The 23,751-nt window shown below is 33.1% G+C and overlaps 1 protein-coding gene across 1 annotated transcript in view; it reads right to left on the reverse strand.

Moving 5' to 3' along the window:
* The window catches only part of prkacab (protein kinase, cAMP-dependent, catalytic, alpha, genome duplicate b), a 36,039-nt gene that overhangs the window by 1,396 nt on the left and 10,892 nt on the right, over positions 1-23,751 (reverse strand). The window contains exons 3-9 of the mRNA XM_073841741.1: positions 20,799-20,927; positions 20,621-20,719; positions 20,458-20,540; positions 16,125-16,251; positions 13,659-13,754; positions 6,999-7,121; positions 2,966-3,130 (exon numbers count right to left, since the gene is read on the reverse strand). Of these exons, the coding sequence (XP_073697842.1) occupies positions 2,966-3,130; positions 6,999-7,121; positions 13,659-13,754; positions 16,125-16,251; positions 20,458-20,540; positions 20,621-20,719; positions 20,799-20,927 (822 nt within the window). The remainder of the gene's footprint in view (positions 1-2,965; positions 3,131-6,998; positions 7,122-13,658; positions 13,755-16,124; positions 16,252-20,457; positions 20,541-20,620; positions 20,720-20,798; positions 20,928-23,751) is intronic.

A 23,751-nucleotide genomic window follows, 5' to 3' on the forward strand; every position in this document is an offset into this window, starting at 1 on the left:
TGGGTACACTGCAAAAAAGGTTTCCAGTCGAAATACCTAAAAATTCTTAAATCAAGAAGAATTTTCTAGACAAGTAACAATTGTTGTCTTGTTTTCATTAAAGTCAAAATTAAGTACATTTTAGCTTGAAACAAGCAAAATAATCAGTTTGAAAAAATAAAATAAAAATTTGCTTACCCCATTGGCAGATTATTTTGCTTGTTCTAAGCAAAAACTCACTTAATTTAGACTTTTTTTGAATACAAGAAAATATTATACTTGACACAAATCTTAATTCTTGTCATGTTGGTTTTACTATTTTGCAAGTACAAACTAATTTCCCTTTAAAAAAGCCTTTATAAAAGAAAACATAAGGGCAGATATTTAGGCCAAAGTGAGCGAAGATAAAAATGTTTGTCATTATATTATCTTTGCTTTAAAAAAACTAAAATTAACTAAGAACAAAGATACACATTACAAATAATACATTTTTAGGTACAGTGGGTGTATTTAGCAGTAGCATTCAAGAAACTGAATTAAATATAAAGCTAAAACACAATATACTTATACACTATATACATCAGTTGTACATTGACTCTTATTAAAGCAACTGTTCTTCAGTTAAGAGCAGTGAGTGATTTTTCTCTGCGTTTTGTTGTTTTATTAACATATGTGACCCTGGACCACAAAAACTGAGATGTATACATAAATACTCAATAAATAAGCTTTCTATTGATGTATGGTTTGTTAGGATAGGACAATATTTGGCCGAGATACATCTATTTGAAAATCAGGAATCTGAGGGTGCAAAAAAAAATCTAAATACTGAGAAAATCGCCTTTAAAGTTGTCCAAATTAAGTTCTTAACAATGCATATTACTAATCAAAAATTACATTTTGATATATTTACAGTAGGAATTTTACAAAAGTCTTTATGGAACATGATCTTTACTTAATTTGCTAATGATTTTTGGCATAAAAAAAAAATCTATAATTTTGACCCATGCAATGTGTTTTTGGCTATTGCTACAAATACACCCCAGCGACTTAAGACTGGTTTTGTGGTCCAGGGTCACATATTGTTCAAATTCTGTCATCTGTAAATTCTTCTATTTAAATAAATGTGATAAAGGAGTTAGGTAAAGTAATCCAAAAGTAATGTAAAAGTAGTCAGATTATAGTACTTAAAATGTGTAATGTAATGGATTACAATACTAAGTACAATTTATAAATAATCAGTAACAGATTACAATTTGTTAGTAATATACCCAGCTGTTTATAGTTTTCATTTGAGTTTGAAATATGGATGAAATGCTAACATACCATCAACATTTCTGACACAATTTCTGTATATCTTTGTCGTAATTTGTGCTTGATTAACCTTTGACATGGATCATAAAATATTAGCATTTACATGGACATACGACAGAACAGGTTGCTGTGAATAGAGCTGATTTCGACAAGGTAAAAAGGGTGTTTTTTACACTACAATTGAGAAATTTTACCCAAAGCATATGTTATAGACTTTTCATTAAAACCCTAAAGAATCATTTCAACTTGTGGAGAAGCGGCATCCGATGACCCCTTTAAAAATTCATACACATGTATATTAAAGTAGATCACAAATCTTGATATTTTCTTTCAAAAATGTAGGAAAGATAAAAAAATTTAGGAAATCCAAAGTTCTTCATATTAATTTCACAGTAACTAAATGTTAAGGATATTAAAGTATATTACGAATATAACATGTTACGTTAATGGCATTAAATTATATTATGAAGTTATCATGAATATGTTTCTGCTGATCTAATACAACATTTTTCATAATTTACCCATAATATGATTATAAACCTTTTTCAAAATTGTTCTACATTGATTTTTACAGAAAAAGAAATGAAAAATATTTGTTTAAAATAGATACCGATGTTTATTCATGTAAAGTAGGTCACAAATTTGCTTTGAAGCATACTCTTATTCTTATCGATCAGCCAATTTTTATTTTTAAGCATAATGATAATAAAATACTAGTGTTCGGAAAAAGTTACTTTTAAAAGTAATGCATTACAATATAAAAGTAACTACACAATAAAACGTAAATAAATGTGACCCTGGACTACAAAACCAGTCATAAGTTTTTATTTTATTTTATTGAGATTTATGCATCATAATTATGCATGAAACCTGAATAAATATGCTTTCCATTGATGTATGGTTTGTTAGGATAGGACAATATTTGACCGAGAAAATCTGGAATCCGAGGATGCAAAAAGTTAAATAAAATATTGAGAAAATCACCTTTAAAGTTCTTAGCGGATATTACTAATCAAAAATTAAGTTTTGAAATACTTACAGTAAGAAATTTACAAAATATCTTCATGAAACATGATCGTTACTTATTATCCTAATGCTTTTTGGCTTTTTTGGCAATAATTTTGACCCATACAATGTATTTTTGGCTATTGCTATAAATATAGCTATACTACTTAAGACTTTTTTTAAGAAGTTTTGTGCTCCAGGGTTACACATGTGTTACTTTGTTGTAACTTTTTGTGGAAAGCAATGCCTTATGTTACTTTTGCATGACTTTGTGTCACCTGGGCTGGGTTTGCGTATTTATTTTTAATAACAAAAAAAACCCAAAAGTTATATTTTTGGCAACTGTAAAAGCCCTTTCACACCAAAAGTGAAATTAATAAGCCTCAGGCTAAAGGAAGTGCCTTCGTCTCCTACTCCCAATTTCTCTCAACATGGGGACAGGAGAGATGTCAGTCAGTAAATGAGAAAACAAAATTACTTGTATGAAAAAGTGCTAGATACTTGTAAAAAAGTAATCTGATGACATAACTCAGGTTACTTGCAATGCTTTACCCCCAGCACTCAATGACAGCCAGTATAATACAAGCCTTACTGATTGAGCTTTTGGGGCAAAATCACTGACTACATCAGATGACTATCAGTGATGAAAGGGGCTGTGTGCGTTTCTCACCCTCCGCTGGTAAATGGCTATCCAGTCAGTAGTCGAGAACCACTTGTGTCCTTTGATGTCGTTAACTCCGTTTTTAAGGTTGCCGTAACGTTTGGTGAGATCCACCTGCAGCAGGTTTCTCAACAGGTCCTTCAGGTCAGAGCTGAAGTGTGACGGGAATCGTACCTGTGCAAACACAGCAGTTAAAACTGGATTCAAGCCTAGCTAAACTAAACTCAAGTAAACTTGAGTGGGCTGAAGACAAGAATCTCAGATATTGCACAGACACATGCCACAATTAGGGCTGCTCGATTTTGGAAAAATCATAACCACGATTATTTCGGTCAATATTGTAATCACGGTTATTTAACACGATTAAGACTGGGTCCAAAACTTTATACAAGTGATTAATTGAAAGATAGCAATACAGCAGAAAAAAAAAGATACAAATAAAAAAAAAATTAAATACTGAATGCTTTTATGCAAGTCTAAAGCAGTCAAACAACACTACAGAAATTGAATGTAATTATTTGAATGTAAAATAAAACGAGTTAAACGTGCTTTGTTTCTTATTAAAACGACAAAAGTCATCATTCAAAAGCAGTGAGTGATTTTTTTCTTTGTATTTTTACGTTTTATTAATATTAAGCACAGAGACGGCAGAATGAATACTATTTGTTGCCGCTTTAAGAGCCACACGGATCTAATATACTGTTACACACGGATTTCCATTCTCAACTGTTTATGATCATTTAAGACAGAACTGACAAGGGTTTACGTGGATAATCACCAAACGCCTCATTTTGAAATATTTTTTTATTTTTATATAAAATTATGGCATGCAGTTGCTTCAAACTATTTATTGAGTTAACATGAGCTAAGAGTTGTATTATTTAACAAAGATGAATAACTTCTGTAGCAAATGTAGCTATTGCTCATTAATGCATTAAAGGCTGTATCAGCGATTCTAGGCTGAAACAAAGTGGCAAATTCAGCTGACCTTTCTTCACGATCCGCTCGCTGCCTGCCCCATAAATTGTCTGGAAAAAAAAAAAAAAACGCGTCTCTGTGGTCAGCCTAGCAGTGTTGTTCTTAGATTTAGTCTTAGTCTTATGGACTAAAATGCTTATTGATTTTAGTCAAATTTTAGTCACTTCTATATGTGATAGTTTTAGTCCAATTTTAGTCGACGAAAAGTCAAAAAGGTTTTAGTCTAGTTTTAGTCAAAAAAAAGGGAAAAAAGTAGTCTTTTAACAAATTAATGTAGGTCAGTAAGTATATTGCTGTTGGGTAGTGTCACTTATTACACGGCTCTTTGGAATGCTTGATTCTGATTGGTCAGTTGAGACATTTGCAGGTTCGTTCTTTTCAAATAATCACCGCTCCAAAGTAATAACGCATAGCCGGTACTACTTGTATGTTTAAAATCCCTCCGTGCCAACAAAGATTACCGTTTGGCGCCATCTTGTGACAAACACTGGACAACTACAATTAACAATGGAAAATTTCGACATTAATCTATTTAAATTGTCTTACTAACGTACATAGTTTGAATGTTAGTCACGTGGTACTATATCGTTTCACGGAAAGATAAAAATGTTAATTTAAAACAAATATGCCAATAAAAGATTTCAAATTCAGATTCATGTCCAGTTTTCTTCCTTATGTGGCAAGTAGCCGTGTAATAAGCGGGATAATGTACAGGCAGCCGGTAGTTATCGCAGAAATAAGGCCCTTCAGTGTGATACAACACTGTCGGGGCTTATTTCTGCGATAACTACCGGCTGCCTGTACATTATCCCTTACTTATAAGTTGTGAAAATAGCAGATCTATAGTTCAACACAATGTGAGCTTCCGGACCGACTATTTTCACCAATAATTACAATAATGAAGGAATGTTTTAAAACATAAAAGACAAAAAAGGATGGAATGCTAAAACGGCTTGCCATACTAGTATGGAAAAGAGTATTTAATGCTGAAACGGCTTGCCATAGCGTCAGATACTTTTTAAGTTTTAATTGGCATGCACAATAAGCAGAAATGTCATGCATTTTAAACGTCTGACGGACCACCCACTAACATTTTCGTCTATTCTCGTCTCGTCAACGAAAACTCACACACGTCTCGTCATGTTTTAGTCATCAACGAGCCATTTTTATCTCGTCATCGTCTCGTTATCGTCATGAAAAAAAGTGGCGTCAACGAAATGATTTCGTCATCGTTGACAAAAACAACACTGCAGCCTAGGGTCCGAGAAATGCCAAAAAAACAATCGGTGCTACCAACCATTCCACAGCAAAACAAACAGTGTTCCAACCAATCAGCGTCAGGGGGTTGGTGCTGTGGACTTTCCTACTGGTGCAGGGATGTGAGGGAGGCGGAGCGAAAGTCCACAACACCAACCCCCTGACGCTGATTGGTTGGAACACTGTTTGTTTATGTGTCGAAAGGTTGGTAGCACCGATTGTTTTTTTTGGCATTTCTCGGACCCTAGGCTGACCAGAGAGACGCGTTTTTTTTCCAGACAATTTATGGGGCAGGCAGCGAGCGGATCGTGAAGAAAGGTCAGCTGAATTTGACACTTTATGTTTCAGGCTTGAAATCGCTGATACAACCTTTAACTTAGGTTAACTAAGAAATCTTACTGTAAAGTTATACCTATTCTTTTCCACTTTAACCTGTGAACATTTTTTAACTTTATACATGTTTTGTGTATTGCTTTATTGTATTTAAATCTTCAGTTATTTTTGTTACAAAAAAATAGTTATTAAACCTGTTAATTACTGTATTGTGACACCACTTTTTGGCAAATAAATTTCAATATCGTGATAATACCGTATACCGTGAAAAGCATTATTAAATAAAATCGCAACATGAACATTTGATACCGGCATATCCCTATGCATATTGCATATTATTACTTTTTTATTAAATAGAAACCAAACCAACGTATCGTTGACATTTGTGGCAACGAGAAAAGCAATAAACGTTTTTCAGGAACAGTGAGCTAAGAGTTGTATTTTTTTATCAAAGATTAATAACTTCTGCAGCAAATGTAGCGTTGTTGTGAATATTAATGCATTAACTATGAGATCTTACTATAAAGTGATACCTATTGGTCTTTAAAATTCTTTTGCACTTTAATCTTTGAACATTTTGAAACTTTATAATTTTTTTTTTTTGTGTGTATTGCTTTATTGCATTTAAATTGTCAGTTATTTTTGTTATAAGAAAATAGTTAGTAAACCTGTTAAATACTGTATTAAATCGCAACATGAAAATTTGATACCGGCATTTCCCTATGCATATTGCATAATATTACTTTTTTATTTAAAGAAACCAAACCAACGTATCGTTGACATTTGTGGCAACGAGAAAAGCAATAAAAGTTTTTCAGGAAGAGTGTTTTCAGCTTGTTTTTTATTTTTATATAAAATTATGGCATGCAGTTGCTTCAAACTATTTATTGAGTTAACATGAGCTAAGAGTTGTATTTTTTATCAAAGATTAATAACTTCTGCAGCAAATGTAGCGTTTTTGTGAATATTAATGCATTAACTATGAGATCTTACTATACAGTGATACCTATTGGTGAACATTTTGAAACTTTATACATTTTGTTTTGTGTATTGCTTTATTGCATTTAAATTGTCAGTTATTTTTGTTATAAGAAAATAGTTAGTAAACCTGTTAAATACTGTATTAAATCACTACATGAAAATTTGATGCCGGCATTTCCCTATGCATATTGCATAATATTACTTTTTCATTTAAAAAAACAAACCAATGTATCGTTGACATTTGTGGCAATGAGAAAAGAAATACAAGTTTTACAGAGTGTTTTCAGCTTGTTTTTATATAAAATGATGGCATGCAGTTGCTTCAAACAATGGTATAAAGCCATTTAAAACATCAATCAATGTAAATTGTGATAATCGTAAATAATTTAAAGGGAATAATCGACAATTATGATTTTGTCATAACGCTGCAGCCCTAACAGACATGATTCATTTTCAATCTGAAGGCTACAGATTTATGTCCAGGCAGAATTACCTTTCCTGAGACAATCTTTTCGTAGATCTGAATGGGTTGATCGGCAAAAAACGGGGGATAACCGGCTGCCATCTCGTACATCAGCACACCCAGAGCCCACCAGTCCACAGCCTTATTATAACCCTATGAGACAAAACACATCAGGATGAAAGAGATATTAAACTTCACAAACGTTGTATGTTTCATAAAAGCAATTCATACTGGTCAAAAGGTTGAAATAATTACAAATGTCTTTGAAAGACGTCTCTTCTGCTCACCAAGGCTGCATTTGTTTGATCAAAATACATTAAAGACAGTAATGTTTTCAATTTATTTTGAGGTCAAAGCTGAATTTTCAGCATTATTACTCCAGTCTTCGGTGTCACATTATCCTTCAGAAATCATTCTAATATGCTGATGTGCTCCTTTAAAAACATTTAGGATTATTATCTATGTTGAAAACAGTTTCAACTGTTTAAAATTGTTTCTGGAAATTGTGAAACGCAACCATTCAAAGTTTAGGGCAAGACAGATTTAGAAAAAAAAGTAAGAAATGAAAGCAATGAATACTTTTATTCGGCAGGGATGGTTTAAACTGACCAAAAGTGAAAGTAAAGACATTTACAATGTTACAAAATGTTCCATTTCAAATAAAAGATGTTCTTTTGAACTTTCTATTCAAGGGCTCGCAAAATCGCTAGCTCTTGTGCTATTATTGGGCTACTGAAATGTTTCACTGGTAATCTTAAAGGAGTGGGCTCCTGCAGGTCCTTAAAACTCCCTCAATTTAGTTGTATCAATTTAAAGGCCATAAAAAGTTCTTAAATAGTATAAGAAAAGTCTTATAATTTTAAGAGGTCTTACAGTTGGGGAAGGAAAGATGAGAATCGCGATAGGACTGGATGAAACTTCAAAAGCCAATTATGTGACTAAATAAATATGCGTGCTGCACGTTTCAAAGTCAAAACATGGCACAGATGTCTTTATATGAATGTATCTGAAGGGAACCGACTGTCCTCAGAAAATATGTCGTCAGCATTTTAATTTCACGCCTAATAAAACAGCGTTAATGCTGCTATGTGTACAGCTGTTACTAGAAACCGTAATATTTCAGCGCCACCTCGTGGCAGAGAATGAATTTGCGTTTCCAGTACAATTTTCAGCTGTTTATGGTCAGATTATTGCAAATATCAACCCATGTTTTTATGCAGCAAACACGGAGTTGTAAATGTGAAAGAAGTTAATGTGGGTCCGTGTACGTTTTGATCATTTGTTTTATAATTTGAAATGAAATAAGCAGAAATTAGAAAACGGTTCCGTTTGTTCAGAAAACGGAAAACGAGATTTCCGCTTGATTATTATTATTATTATTATTATTTTTTTGTTCACGGGTAGAAAACGGATAAACGACTTCAAAATTCGTTTTCCACATGTGTGCGGTCACGAGACGCCCCTTTCCGCCGATTGGTCAACCGAATCTGGACCGGTGACATCATTAGTTGTTTATTCAACAAAATAATAGACCTTTATTTTGTTTATTTTCATTCTTTTTTAATTGCAGTTTTTAAAACAACGAACACACAAGGGCAATAACATTAATTACATCAAAATATAATCAACTATCACAGTTATAAAATAGGAAAAGCAACAAGAAAATCACATGTGCATGAGAGTACAAATAGTTACAAACAATAGATTTAAAATCATTTACAGCTTGTCGTGTTATTTCTTGTTTCTTTTAACAAATACAGGTTGCTATTGTTGTCTATTTTTAAATGAGTAAAAATAAAATTATATATATGTGACCCAGGACCACAAAACCAGTCATAAGGTTAAATTTTACAAAACAGAGGTGTATACGTCATATGAACGCTCAATAAATAAGCTTTCTATTGATGTATTGTTTGTTAGGATAGGACAATATTTGATCGAGATACAACTATTTGAAAATCTGGAATCTGAGGGTGCAAAAAAATCAAAATACTGAGAAAATCACCTTTAAATTTGTCCAAATTAAGTTCTTAACAATGCATATTACTAATCAAAAATTACATGTTGATATATTTATAGTAGGAATTTTACAAAAAATCTTCATGGAACATGATCTTTAATTAATTTTCTAATGATTTTTGGCATAAAAGAAAAATCAATAATTTTGACCCATACAATGTATTTTTGGCTATTGCTACAAATATACCCCAGCGACTTAAGACTGGTTTTGTGGTCCAGGGTCACATATATATATATTCAGTGCACAGTATAAATGAGTACACCCCCTCTTAATATATATAAAAGATGTATTTTCTTAATAATCACTAATATAATTCATGGAAAGATGGCAATATTTAAATGTATTAAACATATACTTCATTAAGACAACTAAATATATGCCAATATTTCCTGTAATACCAGTAAATTAGCCAATTTAGTTTAAATAATGGATTGCAGAAATGAGTACACCCTATATGTAATTCAGCAAATGCATAATATTCTAGTACTTAATATGTCCTCCACAACATTAAGTATACTGCTCTGGCCCTTCTTGGCACTGAGTGTACAAGTTCATGGCAAATTTTCTAATCTGTCCTGTTTAACTCTTGGAGGACGACCTCCTTAAAGGATAACTATTGCCAAAATGCAACCTGGGCTGTTTTTTTTTTTTTTACTGTAAACGAGACAAACTTATATCTAAAAGCATAATTACGACAAACGAGCCGTTTTTGAGATTGACCGTGATTTCGTTTTGTGGTCAATGGCCGGTGAATGAGAGTACTAGGGGCATAACTTTGAGCGCATCAAAATCAATATTTTTACAACACGAAGAAGGCTCGACACACCATGAAACTTTGCTCGAAGTATCGCCTGGGTCTCTACACATGAACTCCAGCACTGAGAACATTGTTTGTGTACACAGAGTTTACTAAAAAGAAAGTTTTTGAACAACTCACTTTCACTGTTTGAGTTTCCGCTCGTCTTGCCAGTCAAGAAGTGTCGATCTCTGAATGCGAATGAATGGACTCCATAGGACGAAATATTAGGCTTATATGAGGCTCTTTTTACAACTAGAAGATTAATATTGTTTTTCACTTGTGACAAAACAACGAATTAGCCGTGCATTTATATGAAAATATGCTTTAGGAGCTATCCATCCTCGCATTCGGAGATCGACACCTCTTGACTGGCAAGACGAGCGGAAACTCAAACAGTGAAAGTGAGTTGTTCAAAACCTTTCTTTTTAGTAGACTCTGTGTACACAAACAATGTTCTCAATGCTGGAGTTCATGTGTAGAGACCCAGGCGATACTTCGAGCAAAGTGTCATGGTGTGTCGAGCTTTCTTAGTGTTGTAAAAATATCGATTTTGATGCACTCAAAGTTATGCCCCTAGTACTCCCATTCACCGGCCATTGACCACAAAATGAAATCACGGTCAATCTCAAAAACGGCTTGTTTATCGTAATTATGCTTTTAGATATAAGTTTGTCTCGTTTACAGTAAAAAAAAAAAAAACGCCCAGGTTGCATTTTGGCAATAGTTATCCTTTAAATGCCCTGGTCTTTAATGGGGAGTTTTGCTCAGCTCGTCTCTACAGAATCCCCCACAGCTGCTCAAGAGCGTTAACACTGAGTGAAATACATGCCCACCAAAGGATTTTCACCTTGAGAGAATAAATATCCTCATTGTCATGCTGAAAAAAATGCCCAATAATGCAGGGAATGAAGGGAAGGGTAGCATCTGCAGTTTCAGTTTTTTGTATTCCATCACACAGTAGTGTGTGAATTGATGACAGCACTGATAAAGCACAGCTCCCTCACACCTCCAGCACTCACACATCTCTGTAGAAGAGCTTTACTACCACTGAACGTCACTGTAGGTACCAGGCACTTCTCGCTGTACTCCTCCTGTAGCAACACCAGAACATTTTGGATGCTTCTGGATCCGAAATGATTGACTTGGTCTCTTGACACCAGAGTATGGATTCCCAGAAGTCTAGATTTTGTCAATATGAGCCTTGGAGGAGGTTAGATGAGTTTACTGTGCTTTGGCTACAGCAGGTAACTCTAGTGGTGACAATAACCATGCATGTCACTTCTGCAGGCTGCTTCGTACTCTGTGAGATAAAGTGTCACGCTTTTCATAGCTTTTGCCGGCTCTGATACATTAACATGGTATTTCTCCGCCTCATTTTGTAGCAAAAATTCACTCATCATTTAATGAAAACTTTAAGTGAAGACCTGGTTATTTCAGGAGCCTTGTCACAAGTCCATTGTTTTCGAATGTCAGTGCTACTTCTGCTATATTTTCACACTTAAAACAATAATTTGGTATTCCTCTTGTACCACTGTCCTCTTTTCTGAGAAATAAGTCACCTGGCAGTTCTCTCCCAAGTGGTTTCATTGTTGACAGCATTAAGTCTGTGTATGATTCAGTAGGCTATAAAACGCCTTTAACTATCAGGAAATTACTTGTCTTTAAAAGTTTTGGTTCAGTATACTTACCGGTTGATCAAAAATAGCTTTAAACCTACACTTTTTTCTTTTTTTAGTTTTATTTAGTAACTTTCAGGAGGTTGTACTCATTTTTGCAACACAACATTTTATCACTTTGACAGGAAAATCTTTATTTGCTAAATAATTTTGACATTCATCTTGGTAATTGATCAAGCAGGCCTGTTGGAACATTATATCGCCAAAGAATCCTAATATGTCTTTCAAGTGAAGAGTAATTGCTCAGATACAGGTAGCTATACCTGTTTCTATTTTATAATGAGTAAAAAATGAATAAAAAAAAAAAAAAATTATATATATATATAAAATAGAAACAGGCATAGCTACCTGTATTTGTTAAAAGAAACAAGAAATAAGGTGTAAACACAAGCTGTAAATTATTTTAAAGCCTTAAATCTATTGTTTGAATAATTTTTTACTATTTGTACTTCTTATGTACATGTGATTTTCTTATTGCTTTTCCTATTTTATTTAATTATTTGTTTTTTTAACTGTCTTAGTATATTATATTTTAATGTAATTAATGTTATTGCCCTTGTATGTTCATTGTTTTAAAGTCGGCAATTAAAAAAGAATGAAAATAAATAAATGCAGGTCTATTATTTTGTTGAACGAACAACTGATGACCGCTCACAATATGGAAAGCGATTTAAGTTGTTTTTCCGTTTTCTAACTGTGAACCAAAAAAAAAAAAAATCGAGGCAAAATCTTCAAATTCAAATAAAAAAACAAATGATCAAAACGTACACGGACTAATGTGCCTTCTGAAAATCTAAACAATTAAGACAGTAATATTTATGTTTTAAATAAATACAATAAATTATATACTTGATTTATCCCTTTTAATGGTATAAAGGCTGAAATGCCATTGTATAAGTTTTTTGTTTTAGTGAAAACCTGTATCTGAATATAAATCATGACATTTTATGGCTTATTATGTTACCGAACATTGTCCAACCCCACTCATACTGTGTTCATTTTACTTGTGCAAATTCCTTCCTTGATATTTGTGTATTGAAAATATTTTTGATTGACATTTAGACACCTGATTTTCTATTTTTTATTTCTTTTTTTTTATAATTGGGCTCGTTTAATTTTCAGGCTACCAAAATCTAAAGAGTACCTGCCAGAGATTTTTAAATGTTGTGAGCCTTGATTATTCACTATAGAATATGAATATCATGAAAAATATATATGCTATGTGACACTATAGACTGGAGTAATGATGCTTAAAGAAATCAGCTTTGACCTCAGAAATTAATTACATTTTAAAATACACTACCGTTCAAAAGTTTGGGGTCAGTGCATTTTTATAGTTTCTTTCTTTCTTTTTTTTTTTTAAGAAATTAATACTTTTATTCACCAAGGATGTATTAAGTTAATAATTAAAAGTTTATTAAAAGTTAATAATAAATAATTTACATTGTTATAAAATATTTATATTTTGAATAAACACTGTACTCTTTAAACTTCATGAAAGAATCCTGAAAAAATAAAAAAAAATTAAAAAATCACACGTTCCAAAAAAATATTTGGCAGCACAACTGTTGATATTATCCAACATTGATCATTCTAATAATAAATCAGCATATTAGAATGATTTCTGAAGGATCATGACACTTAAGACTGGAGTAACAGCTGATAAAAATTCAGCTTTTCATCACAGGAATAAATTCTATTTTAAAGTATGTTAAAATAAAAAACATTATTTTATATTGTAAAAACATTTTGCAATATTACTGTTATTAATCAAATAAATGCAGCCTTGATGAGCATAAGAGACTTCTCTAAAGACTATTACAAGTCTTACTGACCCCAAACTTTTGAACGGTAGTGTATATTCAAACAAAGAATAGTTATTTTAAATTGTAACAATATTTCACAATATTCCTGTTTTTTTGTTTTGTTTGTTTTTGTATTTCTGATCAAGTGAATGTCAAGCAGAATAGTCAAAAATCAGAATTATCCTAAACTTTTAAATTTGCATATCAAATGGTGTTCTTTCAGTCAAATAAATTGTTCACAGCAGCTGTGCAGCACAAAAGCATCTGTCAGCTGAAGGCGAGTTGCATGATCAGGCGCTTCATTAATTACACCGGGACGGCTGTGGTTTAGCCGCATGCGTTGTAGACACGTCTCAGTCTCTTCAGAGAAACTAGGACAGCACGGCTCACCTTGCTGAGGATGATCTCTGGGGCCAGATACTCCGGGGTGCCGCACAACGTCCACGTGCGACCCTTGACCCGCTTCGCGAAACCAAAGTCTGTCACCTGAAACAAAATGTCCCGCAGATGATGCTGTAATATATATCCACAGTACATGCATGCTTCCTGCCAGAAACATTTCATGATGCCATTGGCAAATTAGCCATGAGGGGGCAGTAATGCTGAGACTATGAGCGGTTTGTGATTGAAAGCACATCCACACACTCTTAAAAATAAAGGTGCTTTGAAAGGTTTTTCACAGCGATGCAATAGAAGAACCATTTTTGGTTCCACAACTAACCATTCAGTCAAAGAACCACCTCTTTCTTACCTTTTCAGAATCTGAAGAACCTTCTTTCAACATAAAGAGCCTTTTGTGAAACAGAAAGGTTCTTTATCGAACCATTTAGACAAAAAAGGTTCTTTGGCATCGTGAAGCACCTTTATTTTTAAGAGTGTAGAGCTGCTTACATCACAGACACACTTTTAGCTACATTTACACTGCCAATGTCTTTTTTTCCGCCTTGTTTGTGACACAGATTTGTTATTTTTTGAATCACACTGAATTTGACATTGTTCTGTTCATCTAACACAACATTTGTCATCATTTGAGCTTGATTCGACCTCGATTTACATGACTGTAAAATATTTCCCAAATTGCACTTTATTAGGTAAAACATTTGTTTAAAATGTTCATTAATGTAAAGTAGGCCACAAATGCTGATGTTTCTTTAAAAAGTAACAACAGAAGTTCAAATGTTACTAATTATCATGTTAATTAATAGTAATTATAGTAATTAGTAATAGTAATAAATGTTGAGAATGATGCTTATTAATACTAATTTAAAACTAGAATTTCAAAGTTCTTCATATTATTTTCCACTTAAAATTAAATTAAAATGAAAGGCCGCACTTCAGTAGCACATACACACACCAAACTTTACATTTTTACTCCTGACTATATCCTGAGGGTTTTTACAGAGGGATGTTCATATATAATTTGCTTGATTTTATACATTTTATTCCCCAAAAGAAATGAAAAAAAAAAAAAAAAAAATCTATTGTTTTCTGTCTGTTCTAAGTAATTTATTAATTATAAAGTGACAAAATGAGATTCCTTCTGTAAAAACATTTGACTCTAAAATGTCAAAAAATTAAGAATTTTGAAACTGACTTCATCCAGTGTATAGATTTTTGTACTAGAAATGTATGCAAATTAGCGCATATTTCATTAAACAACGCCTCATTTGCATATTCAAACCTAACATTTTAGAAAACGTGTAATACAAAAAACGTTTGCAATTAACAACGTAATAAATCAACTGGGTAAGTAAGGTGATAACGATTAGTTCATTTTTTTTACCCTATTGGCCTGCAGTGTCTCACCTTAAAGGTGCCATAGAATGCATTGAGAGAATATTTTAAATTGTTCTCTGATATCTACATAGAAGGTATATGGCATAGGAAAGGGCAAAAAATCTCCAGAAATGGTTTTACAGGTCCATTTACAACCCTAGGATTTGCCCCTAGAATGAAATGCTCTGTTATTTGGCAGCTTCATGAATATTAATGAGCTCCGCTCTGATTGGCTGTTTCACAGAGCGCAATAGCTGGCACATGGATAAAAATATATTTTTAATTAGGAGCTCTAGCCGCTTTTAATATGCGGTTTGTTGAATCTGCCGTTTTGAATCGCGGATATTTTAGTGTGATTACTGTGATCCATGTGCTCTGCGTAAAGTTACAATGCAGAGGGAGTGCTTCCTACCACACAAGTTTAGCAGCTCCTCAGTGTTTCTCAAGATCTGTAAATCATTCGCCATCATCAGCGCAGTTATTTCTCCATCATTCACCATCATCAGCGCAGGCATCTCTCTGTTTATGTGGTAAGTGAAATCCTATGTATTGCAATGTAACAGGCTAGCGCTAGCATCAGTCTTTTGCAAATACTAGATTTATATAAGAAGGAGGAAACGATGGTGTTTGAGACTCATGGTATGTCATGTCCATGTACTGAACTGTTATTATTTAACTATGCCAAGGTTTTCCATTCTATGGCACCTTTAAAGGGGCTATATGTAACTTTTTCCCCAAAATAAACGGATGACTTGTGAAGTGTGTACGTACGAGCGCGCGCTGCGAGAGCGAGCAGAAAGGAAGAGCGGTTCCGATTTTTGGCCACAGGTGTCAGTCGCGAGTTTAAATTTCAGAAAGTTACATATAGCCCCTTTAATGACAGAATTACCATTTTTTGGTAAATTGTCCCTTTGCAGTATAAACACAGCTTAAAAACTCTCAAAATTGCCTCAAGTGAACAAAATAGGTGCTAATGTGTCTGCAGCCAGTCATATCAGTGAGCGTTGTGTCTATTCCAGATTGATCATTCACTAAGCATTATGTATTTGAGTGTAACTGAGTTCCATGTGTGTTGATTACCTGTATGTAGCCCTGCTGATCGATGAGGAGGTTCTCTGGTTTAAGGTCTCTGTAGATCAGGTCAAGGGCATGCAGATATTCAAATGTCAAAACTATTTGTGAAGCATAAAACCGCGCGTGGGGTTCACTACGTAAGAGAAAGACAGCAAGAAAGAGAGACAACAAGAAAAGAGACAGTTACAAGAAAGTTTTTGAAAACTACAGCACTTTAACTATTACAGCAGACTCATGCAAATTTGCAAAGAGACTTCATTTATCAAAAAGACACTGAAACTAAATAAGAATCTGAAGCTGAAAGCACCAGTCTCTTTGATATTTCGTTCATACATTTTAAATGCAACTGTACGTTTTGATGCTGGTAAGTGGTTCATTTTAGTACAGCAACACATAAATAGTAAGCATTGAGAGATAAAACTACAGTCTTGCATTATGGGCATTGACACACAGCTTTTAGGACGAATGGCTTTGGATTTCACTACTGCTGAAATGAACGTCATCTTTCGGTTCTCTAAGCCCGATGCTTGTTTTGTGTCCTGTATATTTAGCTAGATGAAAATGAGCCAAAGAATACAAGCACAAATATGCAGACCGCTGGGGCGAACTCTTATTATTACTTCATCTCATTTCTATGTCGACTTCTTATGTGTTTAAAAAAAAAGTTAGAAAAGCTAAATTACATTTACTGTAAGAATCGATGGATATCCAGATGATCAAAATGTGCATTTGAAATTTTAAAGTGGTCTAGAACTAATGTCAGATAGAACTTTGATAGAAAGGTATGCAATGATTACAATCAACCAAAAATTCAGACAACTATTTAATTATTTTTTTATATATATATATATATATATATATATATATAAATAAATGTTACTGGTGGTCCACTGTGTGAAGGATTTCTGGGTATAATATGTCACAGTTTACTTTATTTTGCTATCCTCACTTACATAAATGAACTATAGTGTCCTGCACCCACTAGTAAAAATATATATTTAGTGTCTGAATAATTTTTGCTTGACTGTATATACTTTTTTTTTCAATCTAAGCATTTAGTCTTTTATAATTACAAGCCAGAAATCCACACACATTTGACCGAGTTTATGTTTATAGATTAAAACGGTTTGATTTAAAGGCTTCTACCTGAAAAAAATATAATATTTGATGAATGAATTATTAAATACTCACTCTAAAAAAAGTTTTCATTACTGATTACTATTGACTTTCTAAATCTTTCTTTCCTATCAACCTCAACCAGTTAAACAATACAAGTTTCTTTCAAATAAACAATGAAAAAAAATTGTATAATCTATTCTTAAACTGACCAAACCTTTTCATTTACATTGAAAAAACATACATTTTAACTTTCCATGATACAATTAATATTAAAACCACTTTGTTTGTTTTGAATTGTTCTATAGGTATATTCTATAAAGTATTTAGTGCAATTACAGTACATCCGAAGTAAATGTAATTAAATTACATAAAATTAAGAGTAATCCCATACTTTACTTTTTCAAGAAAAAGTCATTAAATTACAGTAATTTATTCAGGGTTCCTACAGATATGATCAAGTGAAATGTAAGACTTTTTAAGACCTTTTTAATACCACCTTATATGAAACTAAAGACCTAAACCTGTAATGGAAATACTCATTATATTACATAAATACAGTATATGTAATATTTAATGTGTTTAATGTACAATGAAAAATACATTTCAAAACAAAAATGTCATTATTGCTATTTATTTTCATATCAGCAGACAATATTCCATACAAAAATATTTTTATAAGCAATATTTTCATCAGTGTTTAACTTTTACATTTTTAAATTTGCATATTTTTATTTACTTTTATAAAGGTCAATTTTTTTTACTTTTCAAATTATTAAATTTCAACAAATTCTATAGGACTGTTACCAGGCAGATTAAAAGATTTACACTGCAAAATTGCAAGTGCATATATATATAACATAGAAATAAATGTTATACGATTAATGTTTTAAATACATTTATGCATTTACAAACAAAAAAAATGTTTGGGGGAATCTTTGTTCCGTCCAATGACTGTAAACAGTAGATATTTTAGTGTTAAAGTGACCAAAAATATTTAAGAATCTGAATTTAAAACATTTTGAGACTTTTTAAGGACCCGTGGACACCCTGTTATTCTTTATAATGTATTACACCCAACACCAAAACATAAATCTGAAACAATTTACAGTCAGGTTTAAATTGAAGTTATGTCCACCTTATTTTTCACCACAAAAGGAAACCTATGGGTGAGAATTCCAGTTCATTATCAGCTGTAGGGAAATAATGAGAAGAATAACAACGTGCAGTAAGCAGTAAAACTGTCTACTCATAATTAAGAGAATACATTAAAGGGGTCATCGGGTGCAAAACTAACTTTTTTAGTGTACACAACCACCCTACAGTGATAAAAATCCACCCAGTAGTATTTGTTTTAATCTTTCAAAGTAATATCCCCTTTTTAAAATCAAGTCACTCTCAGCTTCTTGTCGTTGTGACGAAACACAGTTGATTGACATGAGCGTCTTACCTTAGCCCCGCCCTCACCGAGCTGAAACAGTTCAAATACGATCACCATTGTGTGACTCAGGAGCAGAGGAAGACTCTAATTGAGCGATTGAGGTGTTCTGTTGTCGGATGTAATAATGAACATAGCGGTAGTCATTTATGACATCTAAACCGCTGTCGACGCAGAGGTTTAACGTTACTTTCGTTTTTAAATGGAAAGCGCCGATCCCGATCTACATATGCATCTATGTTTGTGCGATTTGTTCCTGATTCAGCTTTACCCACAGCAGAAGTGAGTATAAGGGTTTTTTTTATGCATCTTTGCAAATGGCCTTTCTTAATAATGTGCTTGTTGGCAAGTTTCGCCGATAAACGTGGCTAAAGTAAACAGAATCCCAGAGAACGACGGGGTGAGCAGAGCGTGGGGGAATTTAAAGGGGCCACGTCTTAAAATGAGCTGAAATTTTTCAGAGCTGATTTTGATAAGGTAAAAGGGTGTTTTTTTACAATACTATTGAGAACTTTTAACAAAAGTATATTAGAGACTTTTCATGAAGACCCTAAAGAATCATATGAACTTGGGCATCCAATGACATCTTTAAAATAATATGGTAAGACACCAATTTGCAATATGTGACCCTGGACCACAAAACCAGTCTTAAGTCGCTGGGGTATATTTGTAGCAATAGCCAAAAATACATTGCATGGGTCAAAATTTTAGATTTTTCTTTTATGCCAAAAATCATTAGGAAATTAAGTAAAGTTCATGTTCCATGAAGATTTTTTGTAAAATTCCTACTGTAAATATATCAAAATGTAATTTTTGGTTTGTAATATGCATTGTTAAGAACCTAATTTGGACAACTTTAAAGGTGATTTTCTCAGTCTTTTTGATGTTTTTGCATCCTCAGATTTCTGATTTCAAATAGATGTATCTCAGTCAAATATTGTCCTATCCTAACAAACCATACATCAATAGAAAGCTTATTTACTGAGCTTTCATATGATGTATAAATCTCAGTTTTGTCAAATTTAACCTTATGACTGGTTTTGTGGTCCAGGGTCACATATTAAGCAGCAAAACAAGCTGTTTTGAAGAGATAAAAATAGCTGGATCAAGTGTGCAGCACGAGTCTCGAAAAGTGAAGCCAAAAGTTTTCGATTGCCCCCCCGGTGGCTGGCTGCAGTATAGGTCATAAACCCCGCCCTCTTCATTTAATCTAATGGGATGTGAGCCAAACTAAATAATCGAATTACACTTCAAATATTGTTTTTCCAAAGATGGTTTCCATCATGTGAGGTAGTTCTTACAATGCTGATTCATGTTCAAGTGTTCATTTTTCTAAAACGTTTGCTTTCAGGCAGTTATTTTATGCTATAAAAACGGGGTGTGGTGTCATGATTGTGATCATGTGATTGGGTCTGCGGGAGTTTGGGCAGGATTTTGCTACTGCGGCTCCGCCTCACGACTCTACTGCACAGACTCTGGCTCCAACCCGAATCTCTACTGCGCAGAATCTGGCTCCAAATGACGTAATTTCCCCCAATATGGCAGCGGCCATATTGAGAAGTTTTGGCTTCACTTTCCTATATGGAATGAAGCGGAGATGCATCATCCATCTTTTTTTACAGTCTATGAGCTGGATGCAGCCCATAAAACTTACAAATGGCCACACCCACTCTTACAGGAAAAATAAGGCAGATAGGCCTATTTGTACTTTTGTTGCATGTAACTTTGCACTGCATTTCCCTTCAGGCACTAAAACAAGCACATTTGGAATGTAAATATATTCACCTGAATCTGCCGATTCTACGCAGGTGTGAAAACATCTCTCCTCCTTGAACGTACTGCATCACCATGTAGAGATTAGTGTTGTCCTGAAACAGGCACACGTTATCGAGCATGTCCCGTACGTGCCGTACATCACCCAGCTATTGATATTTCAAACCGTATTCACCTTGAAGGAGTATTCCAGCCGCACTAAGAAGGGGAAGCTGACGGCCTGCAGTATCCGCTTCTCATTTAGAGTGTGTTCGATCTGCTTCAGCTTCACAACCTAAAGAGAAACGATAAAAGGACATCTTGACGTAACGTCTTTTATCATCGCGTCTAACTGTGATGTCAGGGCCACCCACCTTCTGTTTGTTAAGGATCTTCATGGCGTAGTGCTGCCCGGTCTCTCGGTGTCTGACCAGCATCACGCGACCGAATGAGCCGGTGCCCAGAGTCTTCAACCGGTCAAAGTCCTCCAGACCCGCTGTGTTCTGTGGGACACAACTACTATTACAATATGCAACGACACTCTTGTGGGTACCAGAGTACCAGGGTACCAATGTTAAGTTACTTAATAATATGTGACCCTGGACAATAAAACCAGTCATAAGGTTAAATTTTACAAAACTGAGATGTATAGATCATATGAAAGCTCAATAAATAAGCTTTCTATTGATATATGGTTTGTTAGGATAGGACAATATTTGGCTGAGATACATCTATTTGAAAATCTGGAATCTGAGGGTGCAAAAAAATCAAAAATACTGAGAAAATCACCTTTAAAGTTGTCCAAATTAAGTTCTTAACAGTGCATATTACTAATCAAAAATTACATTTTGATATATTTATAGTAGGAATTTTACAAAAAATCTTCATGGAACATGATCTTTACTTAATTTCCTAATGATTTTTGGCATAAAAGAAAAATCGATAATTTTGACCCATACTATGTATTTTTGGCTATTGCTACAAATACACCCCAGCGACTTAAGACTGGTTTTGTGGTCCAGGGTCACATATTACTTTATCCAAGTAACTAGTAAAGTAATGCATTCCTTCTTAATTGACAAGAAAATATCTTACTTTTTAAAGCCAGTTACTTTTCCCCCATTTATTGATTAAAAGCCCTACTGTCCCCATGTTGAAAGAAATTTTAAGATGCTACTTTAGTTCTAGAATAAATATGAACATGCATTAATTCACCTCACTCACTAAAAAACAGATACAGTATTCCTCAAAAACAGTGAAATTCAACCCAAACCTGCTATAATTAAATATGTACGATAATACAAATATCCTTTATGTATTTAATCCGATTTTATTAACCGATGTCTTTGCTGCCGACCTTCGATGGTCCAATTCATCCAAACTAATAAGAAAAAATGACTCAAGATAATCTAACATTTGTTTTCCTTTTTTTTATTGCTGAAGAGTTGTCATTTTGCTTTTCTTTCTTCTGTACAGACGTGAATTTACTTTTCTCTAACTCTGAGGCTTTTGGTGTGAAAAGGCTTTTACATTTGCCAAAAATATAACTTTTTAGCCCTGCCCAGATTTAAAAAGTAACGCAAGAGTAACGTAATTAGTTACTTTTTTTGACGGAGTAACTCAATATTGTAATGCATTACTTTTAAGTAACTTTACACATATGAGTTGTTTTTAGCACATTGCTATGCAGTTTCTAATAGTGATGGGCCTTTCCAAAAGTGTTATTGTTGTATAATTCAGAAACTATTATAATTTTTGATGATATGTTAAATTATTACATTTTATAAGTTCTGTTTTTATGTATTATTTTTTTTATTAAATTTTGTTGTTAGTTTTGTCTTCTTTTTTTTTTTTACCGTGAAAACACAGAAAGCCAGGCAAATTCTGTCAATGGTGGGCATTGACAGAATTTGCCTGGCTTTCCGTGTTTTCACTGTTATACAGTACACATCTTCTGAAAGAGTAATGAAAAAGCAGCAGAAACAAGCGTAAAAATAACACGTTACAACACATAACAACATTAAACAGCGTATAAATCAGAGCTGCCAAACTTCACCAAATGAAATGCTTTGATCATCACTTTGAATTCAATATCGACATAGACTTGATTTTCTCAGCTAGTTTCTTTTTTTAATTAAAGTGTTGATTTAAAAAAAAAATGCATGAAGCTAGAATATGTTTAGGCTTTGTTCTTTCTTCTGACATATTGCATTTTCATATATGTCTGCAACAAAATATTCTGGGGGTCATGAAATGCTGTCGGTGGCCAGCAACTTTTTTTATTTTTACTCGAGTTAGAGTTCAATGTCAATATCATTTTATTATTATTATTATTTAGTTTTAACTACTTTGGTACATCAAGTTACTAACCAAACTAAATAAAAATGAGAAATGAACTAAATCAAATTAAGATTTTTTTTTTTTTTTTTTTACTCGAGTGAGGAAAGAGATAAATATGTCAATATCGTTTTATTATTATTATTATTATTATTATTAACTATTTTGGTACATCAAGTTACTAAAACTAAATACAAATGAGTAATGTAGCTGGAAACTAGCTGAAAACAAAAAAAAATTATTTATTTTAGAATCGATTTTTTTGCCGTCAACATCCATTTTATTTCAAGTAATAAAAATGTGTTTTTGCGGTTTTAGTTTTCATTAACTACAATAACCTTGCAGTCAAAACTGTATCATGACACTTCAAAAGCTTTGGGAATCATTTGTGATTTAGAGAGTGCAAAAAACTGCCAAAGTCACATGATTTCAGTAAATGAGGCTTCAATAGGCATCGCAACTAATAATTTTTTTAATAAATATTTTAAATAAATAAATATGCATATAATGTAGTTTTTCTGTAAATCTATTAGAAATTTGAATTTAAATTATAATTTAGTCAGATGAAGATGACAATGCGGTGCTTGATGACTTCAAACCCGGACAATCGTATTAAGTCAAATTTATTCAGACACCTTTACCATTTCTCACATCATCACAGTTTATTCACTATAGTTTAAAAAGTGGTAATAAAATAAGACATGAACTCGGAGTTGAACTGTGTCAAAACAAATTCAACTTGATAAACGCCTTCAAAATTTCTCACATTATCGGTTTATTCACTTTAGTTTAGAAAATGGTAAGTAAATATTACAAGAACTCAAGAGTTAAACTATATTAGAACACATTTTTTTTGATAATGTCAGATAACTTTAATAGAAAGGTATGTATTAAAAAAAAATGGTCAGGTCGAAGTGTCAAATCAAATTTTTGGTCCTAAATTTTTATTAATTTCGATGGCAGTCTACTGTATGAAGAATTTTCAGGTAT

The sequence above is a fragment of the Garra rufa genome, chromosome 6 (assembly GCF_049309525.1).
Source record: "Garra rufa chromosome 6, GarRuf1.0, whole genome shotgun sequence".
Taxonomy (NCBI): Eukaryota; Metazoa; Chordata; class Actinopteri; order Cypriniformes; family Cyprinidae; genus Garra; species Garra rufa.